At 52.2% G+C, this 19,508-nt stretch overlaps 1 protein-coding gene across 4 annotated transcripts in view; it reads left to right on the forward strand.

Moving 5' to 3' along the window:
* Positions 1–19,508, forward strand: part of Prosap (SH3 and multiple ankyrin repeat domains prosap) — a 149,014-nt gene that overhangs the window by 122,190 nt on the left and 7,316 nt on the right. For 3 of the 4 annotated variants that reach the window (XM_076819948.1, XM_076819951.1, XM_076819949.1), the window contains 12 exons: positions 7,013–7,138; positions 11,614–11,794; positions 13,046–13,365; positions 13,610–13,874; positions 15,514–16,327; positions 16,721–16,953; positions 17,560–17,736; positions 17,923–18,133; positions 18,328–18,529; positions 18,641–18,950; positions 19,025–19,218; positions 19,344–19,505. In XM_076819948.1, coding sequence (XP_076676063.1) covers positions 7,013–7,138; positions 11,614–11,794; positions 13,046–13,365; positions 13,610–13,874; positions 15,514–16,327; positions 16,721–16,953; positions 17,560–17,736; positions 17,923–18,133; positions 18,328–18,529; positions 18,641–18,950; positions 19,025–19,218; positions 19,344–19,505 — 3,195 coding nt within the window. The remainder of the gene's footprint in view (positions 1–7,012; positions 7,139–11,613; positions 11,795–13,045; positions 13,366–13,609; positions 13,875–15,513; positions 16,328–16,720; positions 16,954–17,559; positions 17,737–17,922; positions 18,134–18,327; positions 18,530–18,640; positions 18,951–19,024; positions 19,219–19,343; positions 19,506–19,508) is intronic. The other variant, XM_076819952.1, reaches the window with a different exon arrangement.

Here is a 19,508-nt window from a genome sequence, read left to right on the forward strand (position 1 = left end):
ATGTTCCACAGGGTTTAAAGAGTAATTACGCAATATTTGGTCCAGATCGGTTTAAACAATCGGGATAAAAAGTATCCTATATGTTATTCCCGATCCTAGACTACGTGTATACAAAATTTCAGAAAGATCCGTCGCGTAATTACGACGCGATTGAGTAACAAACATCCAAACATCCAAACACACTTTCGCATTTATTATATTATAGTAGGACTACATTCATTATGAAGTTTAAATTGATATTATGTCCCAAAACGATTAATAACAAATTAAATTGTTCTGAACAAAAGGTGAAACACATAATAATAGGTGCCTAAAACACCAACCTACAATATCCAATAGACAGTCACTTGCTGTAACATATCAGCAACCCTCCTCTATACCTCTGGCGACCCTCGCGCGGCCAAATGTCCAAGGAGCTGCCGTTAAACGACCGGGCAACTGTTTTCTTTATTTCTCCAGCGTGCCCCGGCGATTTCATTTCGTATTCTGCCCGTCCCTCCCTCGCGGCTTGCCGCGTACATTCAAGCTTTATGGCTCGTATTTCCTCTTTAACGCCGATGCTGGTCGAACCACGGCTGATCCCACTCGCCTTTGTCCTCTCCCTCAGCCTCCCCGCCCCTCTCACCTTCTATCCTCCACGACGCTCGTCCCAAGGTGCACGCTCGCCCTCCCCCGGAGCATCCGCTCGGACGTATCGCGCGTTTTCGTGTCCTGTTGTCCGCGGATCGGAGCGCCGAACGGTCACGTTTTATGCATTCCCCCGGATTTCGTAATCTCGGGACACGGAGGCTCGCGTTTACGGGCGCCCGGATGGTTTCGTAACAGCCGTCGCATCCACGCTCGCCGATTCTTTCATCCTCGTTTACGACGCGACGGCCCCGCTTCGTCTTCGCGTCCCCGAACCGGTCGCGACTCTGCTCGCGGACCCTCCGGTTCCCGGAACTCCCTAATTGACGGACGTGGCCAGCGAGATTTGCGAATTTGTCCTAGCAATTTGTAGGGTCCTCCCGGGGGCGTTAATAAGGCGAGTCGCGTGGCTGGCGAGGTAAAAATACTCGAGGGTGTCGACCCTGGGGCGCGGAGGGACAAAGCTCGCTCGAAGCAAAGGGAAACTGCGACGAGGTGGAGGAAACGCCTGCGATCACTTGCCACCGAAGGCAACTGCTACTATTCGAGCATCGATCTTTGGTCCGTCTCGTCGACGAAGGTGCCCGCGTCCGGGCTAAGAAAAACTCGTTCGGTGGTCCGTTGCGAAGGTTAAAACCGTAACGCTTCTATCTGGTCCGCGCGGACGCAACGCGAGAGTCGCCGTTCGAGCTTAACATCGGCAAGGCCCCTTGCCAGGCCGCAATTACATCCCATAAAGCACGATTGAGACACGGTTCGACCATTATTCTCCCATACAGGGCCGTACGAAAGGCTCATTCGCCGTTTAACGCGACCCCATACGCGCTCGCCGCTTTCGGAGTTTATGCGTGCACGCGTGCTCGGACGAAAGCAGGAAAGAACGCTCGAAGGAGACCTCCGCGTCTTGACAATCCGGACGACATTGTTGCATCAATATCACCTCGCATTGCACCGTTCAAAATGCCACCCTCATCTCGGTAAACGAAGCGCAAGGAACGCCAATGGAAATTGCTAAAGGGTCATTCCACGCGAAGTCGGACACTTTTCGGAGTAACATTTCGGATTTCGGTGCAACTTGGATATGTTGTAGTCTTTAGGGGTATATAAACATATCTCGAAGGAGTTTTCGAAATGTCAAAAATTGTGGATGTGAAATACTTTTTATTAGGTACTCTTAAATCTGCGCTGTAAGCACCCAAAAGGTCATTTTTATCAGTTCATTAGTTCAACAGTTATAATTTTTGGAAAAATAGTAAACACTATATTTCAAAGAGCTGTAACATCCACAATGAACTGATAAAAATGACCTTTTGAGTGTTTACAGTGCAGATTTAAGAGTACCTAATAAAAATTATTTCACATCCACAATTTTTGACATTTCGAAAACTCCTTCGAGATATGTTTATATACCCCTAAAGGCTACAACATATCCAAGTTGCATCAAAATCCAAAATGTTACTCCGAGAAGTGTCCGACTTCGCGTGGAATGACCCTAAAGCATCCCCATCCACGAAAAGCGAAGCTGCTCCTCTCGGAGGAGAGACACCGGCGTCCATTTGCAGCTCGCGGGCGAATTACGTGCGTGCGCGCGGATGCAAATCGCGACCGTGGTCGACCATGCTCGCATCCCATTTCCCTAATCCCAGCCGTGCCGGTGACGCGTTCATGCATATATGCATTTTTCCAGCGGGCCCTGGAGCGTCGCTCGCGGCCGAAAGCGATGGGAAACTTCTAATTCGGTCGGCGGGTCCGTCTGCCAAATTGGGCGAGGAGGAGCGCGCGCGGAGGGTGCGCGACGGGGGACCGATCGGAGGAGAGAGAGAGAGAGAAAAAAAAGAACGGGCAACGAAACTTGGCGAGACCGACTTTCACTCCAAAGACGTAGCTTACGATCTTCTGCGGACGCTCTCCCGTGGCCGCGTGTTTGTTGATATTCGAGGGACAGGGGGACGACGATTGCGCAATCGGTTCATTGAGTAACCGCGCAAGATAAATTGCCCGAGAGTATTCTGCCTTCCCTGCGCTGGATTTTCTGCTCGCGCGACCCAATAGGGAGAGGTCAGTCGTACACAGGCACTCGGAGGAGCCCTCGAGAAGAAATCAATGCTGTCCCCATAAGTTAGCAGAGGGAACAATGCAATTAAGAGGATCACTGCGGTATATAATTAGATTTATAAGGCGGAGAGTGGAACGTCGGTGTTCGTTTGATAGATGCGACCGGCGCGCACAGACACGGCCCAGTGTTTCCTTTCCGTCCGCTCCGCTGCGACTCGACCTCCCCTGTCCGCTTAATCGACGAAACTCGAGGCACGTTTCGCCATCGCGGCGATTACGCGGCTTCTCAAGACTTTACGAAGCAATTACCGTCGCGCTAATTAGAGCCGCAGCGTCGGTTTCGGTGCACCGTTCCATTTTTGTCTACGTCGCGACGTACGGGGCCGTAATTGCGGTTAGAATTACCATCGGGACCGTTCCGCCCGCCCGCGACATTTCCATAAGCCCGACTTTCTTCGGTGCCTTTCCTCGGCGCTCGAGAGACGCACCCCCGTACCGAAGCGCGCAGCTCTTTCCGGTCGGAGAAGAAAGATTAACCGGGCGAGCGGAATTCAAGCGAGTGGACGTCGATTCATTTTCGCCAGGGCGGACGATAAAACGCGGGGGATGGAAAAAGGAAGGGTGGGGGGGGGAGTGATTTAAGGGAGAGGATTTGGAGAGCCAGCGGGTGGATTTCCAGCAATTTATTAGTCCCAACCGCCGCGCAGTGGCTGCGACGTGGCGGGTATTGATTCGGAGCGTTTCGATTAGCCTCGTAATTAGTTGACGTGCACGTTGGGCCGAGCCCGACTCGAGTTGATCGAAGAAATTACTTGGGCTCCGCTCGGGTGGATCGCGTCTTCCAGCCGGATAAAGGGAGAGGGCGAAAGGGGTGGAAGGATTTAAGGCACGTCGCTTAAATGTCCCTGGCAAGATCAACATTTGCCTTTTATTCCTCCAGCCACGCGAAAAAAGGCAGGCTCCTCGTTTGTTCTTTCGTCTGCTTCCGCTAGGACTACTCCGAGAAATCCCTTTTTCCCTCCACGGCGATTCGTCGTCCCTCGCGCGGGTCCGGCTTGTTTACACGGCCCCTAGAATCGAGCGCGGGCTCGCTAACGAAGACGAAATTCAACGAGCGTCCAGCCAAGCCGCTCTCGTCACCGTTTTTCCTCCTCTCTTCCGACGCTGCTCGGAGGCCGCTAACGATCGAGCGAGCAGCTCGGAGCCGGAGGAAACCCTGCCGACGAGCCTTTGGTCATCGTTTCGTGCCTGAACCAGGTCGATTTCACCGATAATCCTCCGCAAAAATGGCACGCGCCGCGCTGGCATCGTGCCACGGGGGTGTGTTGTCTTATTCAACGGGATTCTCGCCGTTAAACATCGCTGCGATAAAATTGTCGCTCTTCCTCCAAGCCTTTGTGCCGCTCTACAGTGTTTCGATACGTCTTTGCATGGTAGTGTTCCGTGTCACCAGCTTCAAAGGGACACGGGCACAAATGTTCATCAATAGCACGCGCTTTAATTGCTGGGGCGACGTGAAATTGATTAAAGGCACCCGAACGAATGAGAATTCACGAGGGGTACACCGCGCTGGGCGAGCGAGGATCCGCGTCTCTCGTCATCCGAGGAGAGGATCGCCCGCTTTGTCCCTCTGTATCCCCGGCTCTTCCTCCCTTTCGGTGGCTTTTTTCAAGGCTGATTCTCCCAGCCACACCCCCCGGTGCTGCATCAGAGACGTTTTAAACGGGGACCAGACGCTCGCGCACCTCGGTACTTTGGTCCGAGGCCTTTAATTTGGCACGTGTTCCACTCTTGGCTATTGTTGCCGTGATTGTTGGGTGGATCTCGCCCCCTCACCCTCGCGCCCTCCCTGGCCCGGCGATCCGCGTGCCCCTTCCCTCGTCGGCCCTTTTTGCGGTAAACGCAGCGTATAGTGTGGTAATGCACTCTCTCTCCTCTCCCTCTCTCTCTCTCTCTCTGACTGTGCGTATGTACCGTGGTCGGCACGTGTTCGGTTTCTCCGTGGCCGTTTTTCGCGCCGCGGGCGACTTTCCGTCGGGACGAAACGTTTCCGACAAGCTGAACGCGTTCCTCTGCCTGATCCTCTGACGTGCGCGAGGCTGCGGCCTTCGAGACCCCGGGACCATTGAAACTATTGAAAGTTTCGGGAAGAGAGAGCTCGTGGGGTCGATTATCTCCATCTGTTAATTCAGTGGATATTTCATTCGGATGCTGTGGAATCGGGGTGGAAGAATGGAGATATTATTTAATCGGTATAATATAAGTGTATATTGTAACTGTATTTAATGATGAGTGACTGATAACACAATTTTGGTGGGAGTTGAGTTGAGACTTACTTAGCAGGGCCTGCCTTAGACGCGGGGATGTTAGGAGGTAGGGCGAAACTGGTATAGGGGAGAGTAGGGTAAAATGGAACGCTTAAGTTTGGAGGGTGATAACAGAAAATCGGAAGGAAAGAAGGACGCGAGACTTCGACAGGAGTCTTAAGTGGACCTTAGACTATAAGAAAATCAAAGACTTTGCTGAGAAAAATTTTTGGTAACAAAGAAAAATGAGATTTACCGGAGGTATTGAAATATTCACCTCGCTCAAGTGGTAGGGTAAAACGGAACACCCGTTTCCAGACCACGTAAACGTACAAAATCTTTATTTTTATGATTTAAAAAGTATTCGTTTTTGTAAAAATCGGTTATTTCGATTATAGTTTCATCTCACAGTGACTCGTGGTAACTAAAGGGTTAAATTAATAAATTAATTACTAAACACAATGTAACAACATGCCCCGGTTGACACCATTGTGTATAAAAAGCTATAAGTCCATACCAGTTTGGTGTATTCTTACGTTCTTGGTACGAATCTGTAGCTAAAGGAACACTGATTCAAACGTGGTAATGTTAATTTACATACATTTATCTGTCTGTTCGGTAGAAAAGATTGAAGTAGAAAGAGAAAAGTTACCATTAGTACCGAGAACACAAAAAACTGCAATAAAGTCACAACGCGTGAACCGATTACAAACAAACAACATACACAACCGTGTATGGTTGAAACACATCAGTGACTTCATCGTCGAAGTGATAGCCCAAGCGAAAAAAATTTAAACTGCCCCTGTAACAACCTGCCCCTGTAACATCTAGCCCCAGTCTCTCCTATAGGAATGAGTAGATGGGGGAGCACTTGCGAGAGAGCGGTATCGTTCGATTGCCCTCTCCCGGCGGTATCGCTACACAATATTACGAATGCACGACCCCACGTAGCAGCCAGCTACTTGAACTTGAACCTTCCACGCATCGTTTCACACGCTATCGAAGCGATCATTCGCAAGTGGCCTGGCGATTCCTTCACCTAAGGCCCAAGCTGACACCCGATCGACATCGATCACAGAGCTCCGTTCCCCCGACCGGGGCAGCATAGAGCGTCGGGAGTGCGTTCTGGGAACCCGACAATCGGGCAGTTTGTCGTCGGTTTCACCCGCGTCGTTATGCCCCGCCGTAGTGCGTCCGTCCGAGGGGCCCCAGCCGGATAAATCATCGCGGAAACGTATCGCCGGTCGTCGGTCCGCCGTCCACTCCGGCTGGGAATAATGCGACACAAAGGAAGCGTGCCGAGTGGCCGCTGGTCCCGCGGGGGAGCGCGGTGCGTCCCCGCGAGGAGAAACGTACGAGGCCTGTCGCCGGGCAAGATAAAGAGTGACGTGTACCTATACAAAGAAACCTGCTGGCACGCACCGCGTGAGGAAGAACGATGGCGAAATTCCCCGTGCACAGTCCGTAAATTCCGGACTTTACTGCCTGTCGCCGGTGAAATCGAAGCATATTATTCCAGCGGGGCGCGCGACGATGATCCTCCCGACTCACGATGCACAACGCGAAGGGAGCTTACCACGGGGAAGGGTGCTGCATGTGCTTTCATTAGCGGGAGAATGTCTCCCGCTCCAGGGGGACGGGACCCCTTCAGGAACGAGCTTCGAAGAACGCGGACGAAAGATTTCGTGAATAATTCAAGCAGATAGCGGCGTAGATAACGTCCACTGCCGCCTATATCTTATATCGGATTCTTGCACCGTCCGCCTGTATTATTCTCGCGGTGCCTGACGGAGCGATGCTTTAGAACCTTTAGCTGGACCCGTGACAGGGATGTTTCACTTTACTCGGAGCGGGGCAAGCTTTCGCGACCCCGGGGATTCTGTTTCCTTCGCGCGCGTATACACCCTGAGTCTGGCCTTGCATGAAACAGTATCTACCTCTGTGTTTAGTAGAGCGGGGGTGGCGGGTCGCTGCTCTGCCGAGGACAGATTCCCTACTAATCCGGTATACGTGGTGGTTTGCAGGAGCTGAAGGAAAGCTTCAATTACGGGCTGTTCTGTCCGCCCGTGAATGGAAAAGCCGGGAAATTCTTGGACGAGGAACGCCGCCTCGGCGATTACCCCTTCAATGGACCTGTCGGCTACTTGGAGGTAAGACACCGTCTTCTTACTGTTTCTCTTTCACCGCCCTTCGATTTTTCTTGGGCACCCACGGGCAGCTGATTATTCGCGCACTCTTCTATCGATCTCCTCCAGCTTCTCCCATTCAAAATGGCGCCATTTTATACCCACTCCTCCCACGTCGAGTCCAAGGAGTACAATGAAGGAACGATTCATTCCGCCCCGAGTCAGGCCAGCCGCTAATGGGTTAATCTGAATTTTCATCCCTGACCTCGCGACTATTCCCGGGGGCGAGGGTAGTCGCGAGGGAGGGAGGCTGAATGCCGGCCTGAAATGGGGTGCATTGACGCGGCCGAAAAGGTTATTTCAGCTACAAGATTGCTTGGCCTCCATTGACGCTAGCCTGTCATAGAAACCGGGAAAGAGGTTTGCTCGTTGGAAGACCAGCGGTTCTTGAATATCAAGGTGGTTTGCTCGAGAACCGTCGGCTATCCCGCGCTTTTTCACCAGCCTCCCTCGGGTCAAGGAGGGTGCATTTTCCCTAGGAGCCTATTTTTTTCTCCACCTGCCCAGGAAGCCGTCCGTCGCAAACTCGAATGCACGCGGGCTCGTCCAGTAGGAGAACGATTCCCGCGATCGCCGCAGAAAAACCAGCCCTAGGACGCGATATGAATCGATTCGAACAGCGTACGACGGCCGCGCTTCTTTTTCCACCGCGTACGTAATTATCATAAACGATCAATCATCGGGATGACTGGAGCGTTTCGACGCGTACCCGTGTTCCTCCCAGCGCTTGACATTGGAGAGCGAAAAGAAACAGTTTGCCCCGTGGGCAAGAACTCCGTCGAGCGTCGCGCGACTGACACCCACGCGTTAGAATGTGACGGGGAGGGTTTTAATCCCGTCACGGCTGTTCGAACGCTGAAGGAAGCGCTGGGTTGTCGCGGAGTACCCCGTCTACCTGCAGCCGATTCGCTGGAATGCGTGCGATAGGCCTCGGCGTAAAATAGCCAGCCGCGGAACGTGCCGGGAGGGAAAATTTCGCGCGTCATCGCGGCGATGCGCGCGGGGCGTGCCTCGTAATCTCGGAGAGTCGATGCTCCGCGCGCGGTGACTGTTGAAACGGGGATTCGCGAAAAACAAATAATCCCGGTGGTCGGTTAACAAGATCTGGATCTTGCCCGCGGTTTTCTTGCGTAACCGGATCTAGTTCTGATCTCGGTGCTCGGGTTCCCGCTCCTCTTCATCGCCGTCCCCTTCGCGATCGGTCGCAGCGAGGATTCACTTTCAGGGGGATCGAGCGAGCCACTCCTTTGGCTACCTTTTAAAGCCTCGTTCACCTCGCACGAGTTACAAATTACGGGCCCGTTCGTCACCCGCGATCGAAAAAGTACTCTGACGAATGGCTTCGATCCGGTTCCCTCGCTCGGCTAGCTAACGACGCTGCGAACCGTTCGCTTTTCATTAAAACTCGTAATGAGCCGGGATACCTTGGACTATAGGATTGAATCCGCGGTTTTCCACCGTAGCCTTTATTCGAGAGACGGACACGAAGGGGTGCTAGTACCGGCAGTGGTGCAGGATTTAAGCTAGGGGGAGCCGAGTTGAAGGGATACAAATGTTCGTAATGCAAACTCAAGAAAATTCATTAGGTGATTGTAAAGATTTATTTAAAGATTGAACTCCATTTTTTTTCTGTTTACAACGCTCCTTCTTTGGGGGTGCCAGGACCCCTCGGCCTCCCTCTGGGTGTGCCCTAAATCTGTGATACTTGAAACGCTACCGAGTCGTTATTCAGCGTAAACTGGTGGTGCACAGGGAGCCGTTCTTAGCGCCTAGCTGCGAGCAACTCGCCTGTTCCGTTGCTAAGGTTAGAATCGGTGAGGCGAACCGCAGTAGTGTGCGTGCATTTCGTACGACTTGAACAGCTATATACACTACTGCAGTTCGCCTCACCGATTCTAACCTTAGCAACGGGACAGGCGGGTTGCTCGCAGCTAGGCGCTAAAAGCGGCTCCCTGTACACCCCTGGCGTAAACCGTAGAAGAAATAGAAAAAAAACAATTAGGCTTGAAAACGTTCCAGTCGCATGAGCACACCTAAAGAGATTGATTTAATATTATTACTTTCTTGTTAATTGTGAAGAACTTTAAGCGTCCGGAACCAGGAGATCTCCCCTACTCGATCTAGTAAATATAGTAAATCGGATACCAAAGATCGTCGTCCTTGGATTTTCAAGGGAAGAAAATTCGCTGGCCTGCCGACCTTGGCCACCGCGGCCAGGATTTTCAGCCCGTCCGTTTCGCGAAATATTTCAACGTCGAGCGGGGAGATGTAGATAAAGCGCGAACGTCCGAAGATGGTACGCGTACGTGTTTTACTTTTTACGGTGGCGCGACCTCAAGTTGCTCGCGCGAGCAATAACGCACGGCGGATAGAGCGAGCGGATAGAAATAAATACGCGGGGTTAGACAGGCCCATAGATCATTGGGGTATTCGGTGCCCCATCGGTATTCGCAACGGCGCTCAGCTTTTTTCTTTTTCTTCCTTCTCCATCGCGTTCATCGATCGCTCGCTGGATCGCGCGCGCACGCGGCCACGCTCGATCTCGTCACGCGAGATTCACTTTCAGGGACGAGCTGACTCACGTCGCGAGGAGCCTGCCACTTGGACTACCTGCCAGCATCGCCGTTCGTCGCGATAGCCGCCGGCCGCTGCCCCGAAAAATCTAGCCGCGACTATTAATTCGAGAGACTAGAGGGTAGAATACGCTTACAAAAGCGAAAAAATTAATATCTAGAGACGCGGCAGCGTCTCGACGCCAAGTACAGGAAAGAAAGTACAGAAAAGACACCCTGTATATGTCGACTGTCGCTATCTAACCTGAAACTTATTTCATTAATATCTCATCACCCCTGCAATATTTCCTAAATTTGAAGGCATTTTTCTGATGTAAACCGCGTATAAGCTTTCGAATAAGACCAATTTCAATAAAATCGGTCCGCGCATAACAGAGATATCGTAATATCGTCTCATGGATCAGTCGGAAATTTTAAGATTTTTCTTCGTCTTCTCCGAGAAATTTTTTCGTCAACAGGTGGCCAGGCAAGGTGAAGGTGTCGATGAATAAGAATTATTTAAAAACGCAAAATAATGAAAGTGTATTCGTATTGGCAGAGTTTTAAATTGACAAATTATCTGAAAGCTTGTGAGAGGAAAGGTATCGGTGTCGATGAATGATCTTAGAATTATTTTAAAACGCAATATAATGAAAATGTACTCATATTGTCAGAGTTTTAAATTGGCAAATTATTTGAAAGCCTGCGAGAGGGAAGGTGTGCGTATCGATGATCTGAGAATACCTTGCCTGGCCACGCTAAGTATTTGACTTCCAGGCCGCGTACATCTAGGCAAATGTCTAGATGTTACATTTTATCTTCGCATTATTAAAATGTCCGCGATAATGGAATGTATGAACACAGAATTTTAGCTGTGTATATGTAGTTGTGTCATCTTAAGCGCAGTTGGAAAGCACCTTTATGTACTTGCAGCTCATTTTCATTTCACATCTTTTTCTATATTCTAATTATTATTATCTTCTATTCTTTTGTGATTTATTTGATTTCGTGTACTTGGCGTAATTTTTGTTACTTTTTTGAATTTTTTATGGGTTAACTAATTAACTGTCGCTGCGCTTCGGTGAACAATTGTTTATATACTTTTTTCTTCGTAATTTCAAAATTCCCGCTTACAAGTGTGCTTTGAAAGAGAGAAGGGGTCCGGAAGTGACTGCTGCTAGGAGGTGGAACAATTAATTGGGTCGGAAATATAGATTAAGCGCATAAATAACGGTGCGCATTATTATCGTTGCATTACCATTACGAGGTTCGTGCTGGGATTAACAATCGCGCGAGTACCTAGTGCTCGAAACGCGTACTCGCTGCAAGGCCGTTTGATTCTTCGATTTTAAAACGCACGCTAAACCGCAGCCGGATGAGAAGAGTAATGCTCGTTGGAATAGTGGTTGGTTTTTTTCTCCGACGGCGGCGGGCAGGAGGAGAGGAAAGGTATAGGAGGCTGAAGAGAAAGAAGGGGTTGATATACGCGGCGTGTAGCCGCCGTGGCAGCACCGTATCTCTAATTTGCATTACAACTCGGGTCCCCCTTGATAATCATAATTGCTGCTAACGGTAGTCATTAGCGAGGCCGTAGCCGCGATATTGCCTATCCGTCAGTAATCTAACGCTATGAAGCACGACGCCTCCGATAATTACAAAGAAGCTGTAACCACCAGGAAGCGGCAGGGTGAATCCCCATTAAGCCGGGATAATTTTATACTTTGTACGCGGCGGCTTTTCTACGCGGGACTGTCGTTACGCGACGGGAGGACGAGCAGGACGCGAGGACCGAGGCGACGAGCGGCCTCGAAAAGAAGCCGATCGTCGCCTCTAGAGTCTTGAAACTCTTTTTACGCTAAACGGTGCGATTCCCTTCGAATTTCACAGCTCAAGTACAAGAGGCGGGTCTACAAGATGCTGCACCTCGACGAAAAACAGCTGAAGGCGATGCACACCCGGACGAACCTGCGGAGGCTGCTCGAGTACGTGGCCAACAGCCAGGTCGAGAAGATCGCCAAGATGTGCAGCAAGGGCCTGGACCCCAACTTCCATTGCCAGGAGACTGGAGGTACTTACCTACTTTCCTTTCGAAGCCACTCCTCGCGTCTCCCCGAAAATAAATTCCGCCGAGATAAAAGGTGCACGAGGGGCCGTCCCTAAATTACGCAAGGGTACTTTTGGCGATTTCTTACCCCCTCCTTACCCCGGTATAAGAATTCGTGAGATTTTATGTCCCAACCCCCGCCCCTTCCTTACGTGGTATTTTTTACACTGCATTCTTTCGGTTATTAAAATTCTTTTAGAGGTTTATATAAATCGTTTAACTCGGTTTCGTGTGCGCGATGAAATATCGTTTTTAAACGATTTTATTCAGCTTCGATCCTCTGTTTGTATGTTTGTACAGTTACTCACAAAATTGAGCGTACACCTAGGTTGGTAACGAAAATTGGCGGGGAAATGAATACAAACACACTTATTCAAAAATGAAAACACAATATATATATTTTATTCGTATATTTTAATTATTTTTTAATGACTGTATCGCTGCAACGTTTAAGCAAACTGTTAAACTGTATACAGCAGTAAAAGATATTTGTAAAGAAGTCTGAGCTGTGAAATGTAAAGCCACAAACACTAAAGATTAGAAATTAAAAAATATATAAAAAAAAAACTTCAATTTTGATGGTGTTAATATCACTTTAAATAAAATCGTGGCGCACGATATTTCATAACAGGATATGAATCACTTTAACACTTCAACTTCTGGTTGCACATGGTGCCCCACGATTTTACTTAAAGTGATATTAACACCATCAAAATTGAAGTACAAGAAAACAAATATTTTTTAATTTTTAGTGCATTTTAATTTAGTTTTTTACTACATTTTTAATAACATCGTTTAACATAATTTTGTTTTATATATTCTTTATTTAGGTTTAAAATATATTATGTAAGACGCTACTTGACTCCCTCTCCCCCTTTTGTATGAAAACGTAAGAAACTCGCGACCCCCGCAAAATGCCTTACGTAATTTAAGGACGACCCCTAAATGGACGTGGGAGAGCGCGAGGAGTAGATCTTGAAACCCACCCGTTCGGATAACGGGTATTGAGCAACCGGCTATTTCTCGCTCGGTGAATCCGCGGACTCTTGCTCTGTCGCCTCGGGATAACACGCTGACCTTGAGTCAACAGCTATCAGGCCCGATCTGCGCGATCGGCGGAGCCCTCTAATACGAGGAGCGTCTCACGGTTACGCGTCGCGAATCTTCGGAATCCTCTCACGGTGGATGTGTACCTAACTTAGCCCTGGCTTGCAGAGACTCCGCTGACCTTGGCCACGACCCTGAAGAAGCCGTCGAAGGTGATAATAGCGCTGGTGAACGGCGGGGCCCTGCTGGACTATCGGACGAAGGAGGGGCTGACAGCGATGCACCGCGCCGTCGAGAGGAACAGCTTGGAGGCGGTGAAGACGCTGCTGGAGCTCGGCGCCAGCCCGAATTACAAGGACACCAAGGGGCTGACACCGCTGTATTACAGCGTCATCTACAAGACCGACCCGATGCTCTGCGAGACGCTGCTGCACGATCACGCGACGATAGGCGCCCAGGACCTGCAGGGCTGGCAGGAAGTGCATCAGGTCTAGCAACAGTTTTAATCCATTGCTTTCGCTAGTTGATCGATCCTTGCGATTCCGCGATCACTTGCTCCTCCACTCCAGAGTGACGAACGGAAAGGAGACAGTCTCGTTTGGCGCAAACGCGCTGATCTTTGTTTACGCGCAACGCGCGACCACGTTTCAAGGGAGGGAGCGTTGGATAAAAAAGCCCGGTTTAATTATAATCGTCTGCCCTTCGATAATCGATAGTGGACGGTGTTCGCAGGCCTGCCGCAACAACCTGGTCCAGCACTTGGACCACTTGCTCTTCTACGGTGCGGACATGAACGCGCGTAACGCGTCCGGCAACACGCCGCTGCACGTTTGCGCGGTGAACAACACGGACGCCTCCTGCATACGCCAGTTGCTGTTCAGGGGCGCGCAAAAGGACAGCCTGAATTACGCCAACCAGACGCCTTACCAGGTCGCCGTGATCGCCGGGAACATGGAGCTGGCCGAGGTCATCAAGAACTACCAGCCGGAGGAAGTCGGTGAGTGTTGATCGGGAGGGTGGAGAAATCGGGGACCATTGCGAGGGAGAGATCCACTGGGCACAGTGGTGGAACGAGCGATCCAGTCAGAACGATGCTTCCGTTGCCATGAAATCGTTCCACCGATCAAGGCCGACTTATCTAATCGCCGATCGGATTCGTCGCAGTTGTAAATAGTTTTAGGACGGGGAGCGTCGTCGGTTCGGGGAACGCGTGGGCTCATTAATCCGTTGTTAATTCGAAGGACAATCGGCGACATCGGTTCGCACTCGAGATTACGATTCGTTCGCGGGCTGGTGACAGTTACGCCGCTCGTAAAACTGGGCAATGCCCACTTATCTGATAAAACGTGGACTTCGATCGATCGTTCCGGGGATCTTTCGTGGCACGATTAGCCTGGCATGAGCATGCACGTAGAGCTTCTTTTTTAATTCTGTAGCGGACACGCTTGGAGGAACCGCTTGCCCGTAGAGTGTAGATCGTAGAGGACTTGGGCCAGTATAGTGTGCATATACTGATTACCTCTGGAATTGTGCGTGTATCTGTGTCTGTGCTGTATGACATAAGTACGAGATTGTAAAAGTCTGGTGGGATCTTTGGTGGTGATGGTCTTGTAAGACGTCGAGTAACTTTGTAACGATGCTTTTGAGTAACTAACGACAACCGTATCTTTTGGATCCGTCGTCGGGCGACGTCGGTGCTGCCAGATCTAGTAGGAATCGCTTTAAATTATTCCGCGAAACTGTCGGACGAGTTCCGCGAGATTTGAGGGGGGGAGTGCGGAGGGCCGATCCAGCAGCATCGAAGTCGCTGGAACAAGTTGATTAGTGATGTTTGGTAGTTACTACGCATTCGGTCGTCCCGTGAGTAACGCGGCTTTCGTTGGTACACGCTATACGACATGTACGTATAACGCTTGATCGCACACTCGTCGGGGAAACAGCGTTACGCACGCGACGACCTGATAACTTTTGTGAGTACACGTGCGCCGTCGCGGGCCGCAGGTTCTCGTCGAGCATCAGTAAATGGGATGCTCGCGAGAGCTGTAGAAGCCTGTCGACTGCCACTTCGAGATCACCGAATTGCACATGCTATGTCTTTGAACGAATTACGGAGGATTCTGTCGATGGCAGGATCGGGGGATATTGTATCGTACGAAACGGATACAAGCAGCCGTGACGAATGCGTGACTCTTGCGCGCGTGCTTCTCACCGCTTTCTTGGAGACTAACCAGAGATCGTCGTTGTTCTCTATACGCGACCGATCAGCCGCCCGAGAGCCGCCTAACGCTCCTCTAACAGTTTGCGTGCGTGAGTGGGCTGTGTGCGTCGACGGCTTGGCGAGTCTGCTTCTAAAAAGTGCCGTGAAACGCTGAACGGACGTCGAATCTCGCTTCGAGGCACCCAGTGTTGTTAAAGTAAGCTAAAAACACCTCGGGTCAGGTAGAGGAGAGACGTTCCTTCGGGATTCGGGGCTCGGGCTCGGTATCCGTGACGACGAGTTCCCGAGTGCCTTGGAAATGGCGGTCGCGCGAGGAAGACTCGTGGGATGTATGCCCCTCGGGGACAGAGAGCGCCCGCCTACTTGTAAGGCTAAGTAATCCTTTCTTTACTTAACCTTGCAACCCTCGATTTTCCAGTACCGTTTAAAGGGCCGCCACGCTACAACCCGAAACGGCGCTCGGTGGCGTTCGCCGGCACGTCGACGATGACCACGAGCTGCTCGGCCAGTAACTTGGGAACCCTGACCAGGATACCGTCCGCGGAGCACCAGCACGGCTCCTCTGGAACAGGGGGATCCACCTGTGCCGGTGGCAGCCTGACTAGAACGATCTCGGTGGAGCAGTACACGAGCAGCGTCAACGCGGTAACGAGAGTACCGTCCGCGGAGCAATACGCGGCCGGCACCCTCACCAGAGTACCGTCCACGGAACAGCAACAGTTCCACCCATCCACCGGAACGCTCAGCAGAGTACCGTCCTCGGGAGAGCAATACGCCAGCCCTATCGCGACCGCGTCCGCAACCGCCACCGCGACCGGCACGGTTACCAGGGTGTCCTCCTGCTCCTCCTCCTCCTCCACCTCGTCCTCCTCGTCCACCAGCTCCTCCACCTCGGGGGAGCAATACTCCGCGGCGTCCGGCACGCTGAACAGAGTACCGTCCACCGAACAACAATACCAGAGCGGTACGCTCAGCAGAGTGCCGTCCACCGAGCAGTATCCGAGCAGGATGACATTGTCAGGCGACCAGTACGCCGTGGCCGGCGGTATCGCGAGGACGGAGTCGCACCATGCCGGCCTCGCCAGAGTACCGTCCATCGAAGCCACCAGAAACCCAGACCTACAGAGAATACCGTCCGAGCAGCTAGTAGCCACGGCCAGATCCGAGCAGAACGGCCATCGGATCGCCTCCGACTACCAGAGCCCCAATTCCATGAGGGACCCTAACGCGAGGTAAGCATAAACTGTCTTTGCGATCCCATCTGTCGCGACACTTGCTTGCCCTCCCTACGCGGTCCACGCGCCTTCTCGTCCTCGGTCGTCCACCCTCGCCGGTACGGTCGACGCTGCCTAGGGGCCCTCCTGGTACCTGCACAGCTACACCCAGGTCGTTCTAGATTCTATGTGGAAAGAGTGTTGACGCGCGAGCGTTGACCAGGCGGTCGAGACGGTTCCCGGTGGGATTCGAAACGCGCGTGGCCCCCCCTGCTCCTCGTAACGCGGCCATTATGCTCGCGGCTAACTGTGTGTAGTCGCGTTGAAGCAAAGACAATTTACGCTAATCTCGTGGCATTTGTCGAGCCACATCGAGACGCTCCTCTATACGAGTTACGCTCCCATTTCAAGATTACCAGCCACCGCCGCGGAGAACTATCAGAACATAAGAATGGAGGGGCTGACGAGGCTGCAAGAACACCGGCTCGAGCTGCAACAACGTCTCGACATGCACAGAACGATGGAGATGCCGCCGTCGCCGTCGCCAAGCAGCAGGAGCCTAGCTCCCTTCAGCTCGGCTAGCTCGAGCCTGTCCGAAGGCAGCAATCAACCGTCCGGTGAAGATTCCGCCAGCATCGTCACAGGTACACACACACACACACACAGACAGGTTTATTTTCCACCACATCTCCTCTCTCCTCGGGAGAGGGACCACACGCCGACGAGAGAGAGAGAGAGAGAGAGAGGGAGAGAGCACGGTTCAGACCCACCACCGAAGATCCTCGAGATCTCATTGTGCGTCTGAGACACGCGTGTGCACGCGAACGATGGATCCGTAGGCAAGGCAGAGAGAAACAGAGAGAAAGAAAGAGAGAGAGTATGTGTTATTTGGCGTCATTCGAACGTCGAGGCATCACCGTCAGACGTGATACGCGAAGATGGAGCAAGCCGACTATTTGCCCGTTCGTTGCAGCGATGACGAAACGTCACGCGAGAGCTTACAGACGTACAGCTGCCCTTAGCGGACGCAACATCAGCAACCTAGACTTTCTGTTTGCCGCCTCTCGAGCTAGCTAGCCCGACCTACCGAACACGAGTTCTTTCTTTTCTTAGCCTAAGTTATGGTAGCCTCGTTGCTCTGTTAAGAATCTAGCGTTGCATGACGTTCATCGCTCTAAGACGACCGAATCTCCCGACTCCTGTGCCCAAGCGGAAGCTCAGCGAGCCTCTATGTTTCCCTGAATTTCTAGACAAGAGCCTCGGCGACACTGCCTCCGACGTGATCAGCGACAGCTCCGGCGTGGGAACCTCGCAGTCGGACACCACCAATTCCCTCTCGATCCCCGGCACCACCGTCGTCTGCGTCGAGGGATACAACAGCGGGATCCTCAGCCACCTCACCATCAATCAAGGAGATATTCTCGAAGGTATTGCTCCCCGGGCATTCGAACTCCACGCGCATCCTCGCTTCGTCGATGCCTACATAGTCGACGCGCCTAGCTACCAGGCAATCGATGTCATTCCCTGTTAATTTCTCTTCCATAGGCAACGCCATGTGTATATTGAATGTTCTGATGGCAAGGGTGGTTTTTCTTTCTTTATTTTTTCGACAGTCACGGGTGCCACCGACTGCGGCCTCCTCGAGGGAGTGCTGCGCGGGCAGGGCACGGGCCTGTTCCCCGCGCACTGCGTGCAGGAGGTCAGACTACGGCACACGAACATCCCGCTGGGCCCGCAGCCCGCCAGGGACGGACGGAACAGGGTTCTGGGCCGTAGGGAATCGCAGCACAAGTATTTCGCCACCGCCCCTAGACTGAAGAAGCCGTGAGTGTTCGCCTTTCTACGTATCTTTCAACCACGTTGCACCGTTTAGCTGGCTCGCAACAGTCGGACACCGAAGTTTCAATCTAATCGCCGCACCGCGCGGCTACCAATTTCCTCGTAGCCTTGAGTGCTAACGGAAACGATGCAGCTTGCACGCGGTGTGTAACGGTTATTCGACTCGAACGATCTTTCAGAGTGACGTCCGAGCCTCGCACCGTGGTACTGCACCGCTCGAGAAAAGGTTTCGGCTTCGTGTTGCGAGGTGCCAAGGCGACCTCACCGTTGATGGAGCTCACGCCGTCGGCAAGGTACCCTGCTCTGCAGTACCTGGACGACGTCGATCAAGGGGGTGTGGCTGACCTCGCTGGCCTTCGAAAAGGGGACTTCCTCATTCAAGTACGTCTTTCATCCAACCCCTCCTTCTTTCTAGAAAAAGATTATTTTCCCCCAGCCATACGGAAAGTTCACTCGACGCTGGAACACTGAAGTACGTTGCTTTGCGTTCAGATCAACGGCGAGGATGTAACGACGGCGTCGCACGAGCACGTGGTCGACTTGATCAGGAAGTCCGGCGAGCTGGTCAGGATGACCGTGGTCTCCCCGATGATCAGCCTCCCGAATTCGCAATCGGCAGCGATCCTGCCAACTAGTCAACCCATTCAGAGGCAGTACGCGACTCTACCGCGCAAGGGCAACGCCAACGTGGTGATCGGTGGCACGCTGGGCAGATCACCGGCGCCTATGCCGCCGCGAAGGGACCCGAAGACGACGCTGAGCGTTGGTCGAGCAAGAGCTAGATCGATGGTCGCAGGATTAGGTAAGTTCTACTGGGATCTGTGAGAGCAGAGCTGATGGCGGTTTGCAATCTGAACCCTGTGTGCGACGCTGCAGAAGGCGGTGGCGAGAGGGACGATCGCGACGAGATAACATCGACGGGGGCCAAGTCGAGTAGCGCGGAATCGATACACCTTCCTCAGCAGCCGTCGACGGGGCCCAACACCGGCCAGAACACCCCTGTGCAGCCGAGAACGGCCAGTATCCGATCGAGACCCACCTCCAGCAGGATCACTGCCGCGGAACTGGAGGTACATAAGAGCCGGCTCGTCAAACGTTGTTGCTCGACCACGAACGATGCGCTTCTTGTTCTGTCCTTGAATGGCACTGCACGAAAACAAACCGAGGCTTCAGCTTCGTCCTTCCTTTCTTCCAGGAACTGTTTCAGCGGCAGCAAGGTAGCGCCAGCGGTCAGTACAGCTCGTCCATGATGAGCTCTCACTTTCAGACCGGTCAAGCTACCAAGTCGCATCCATCCTCGCCCGCCAAGACCGGCAGGGTGTACGCGAGCGTAGCGGAAATGAAACGCAAAGGCAAAGTA

Source organism: Andrena cerasifolii, chromosome 9 (assembly GCF_050908995.1).
Source record: "Andrena cerasifolii isolate SP2316 chromosome 9, iyAndCera1_principal, whole genome shotgun sequence".
Classification (NCBI taxonomy): Eukaryota; Metazoa; Arthropoda; class Insecta; order Hymenoptera; family Andrenidae; genus Andrena; species Andrena cerasifolii.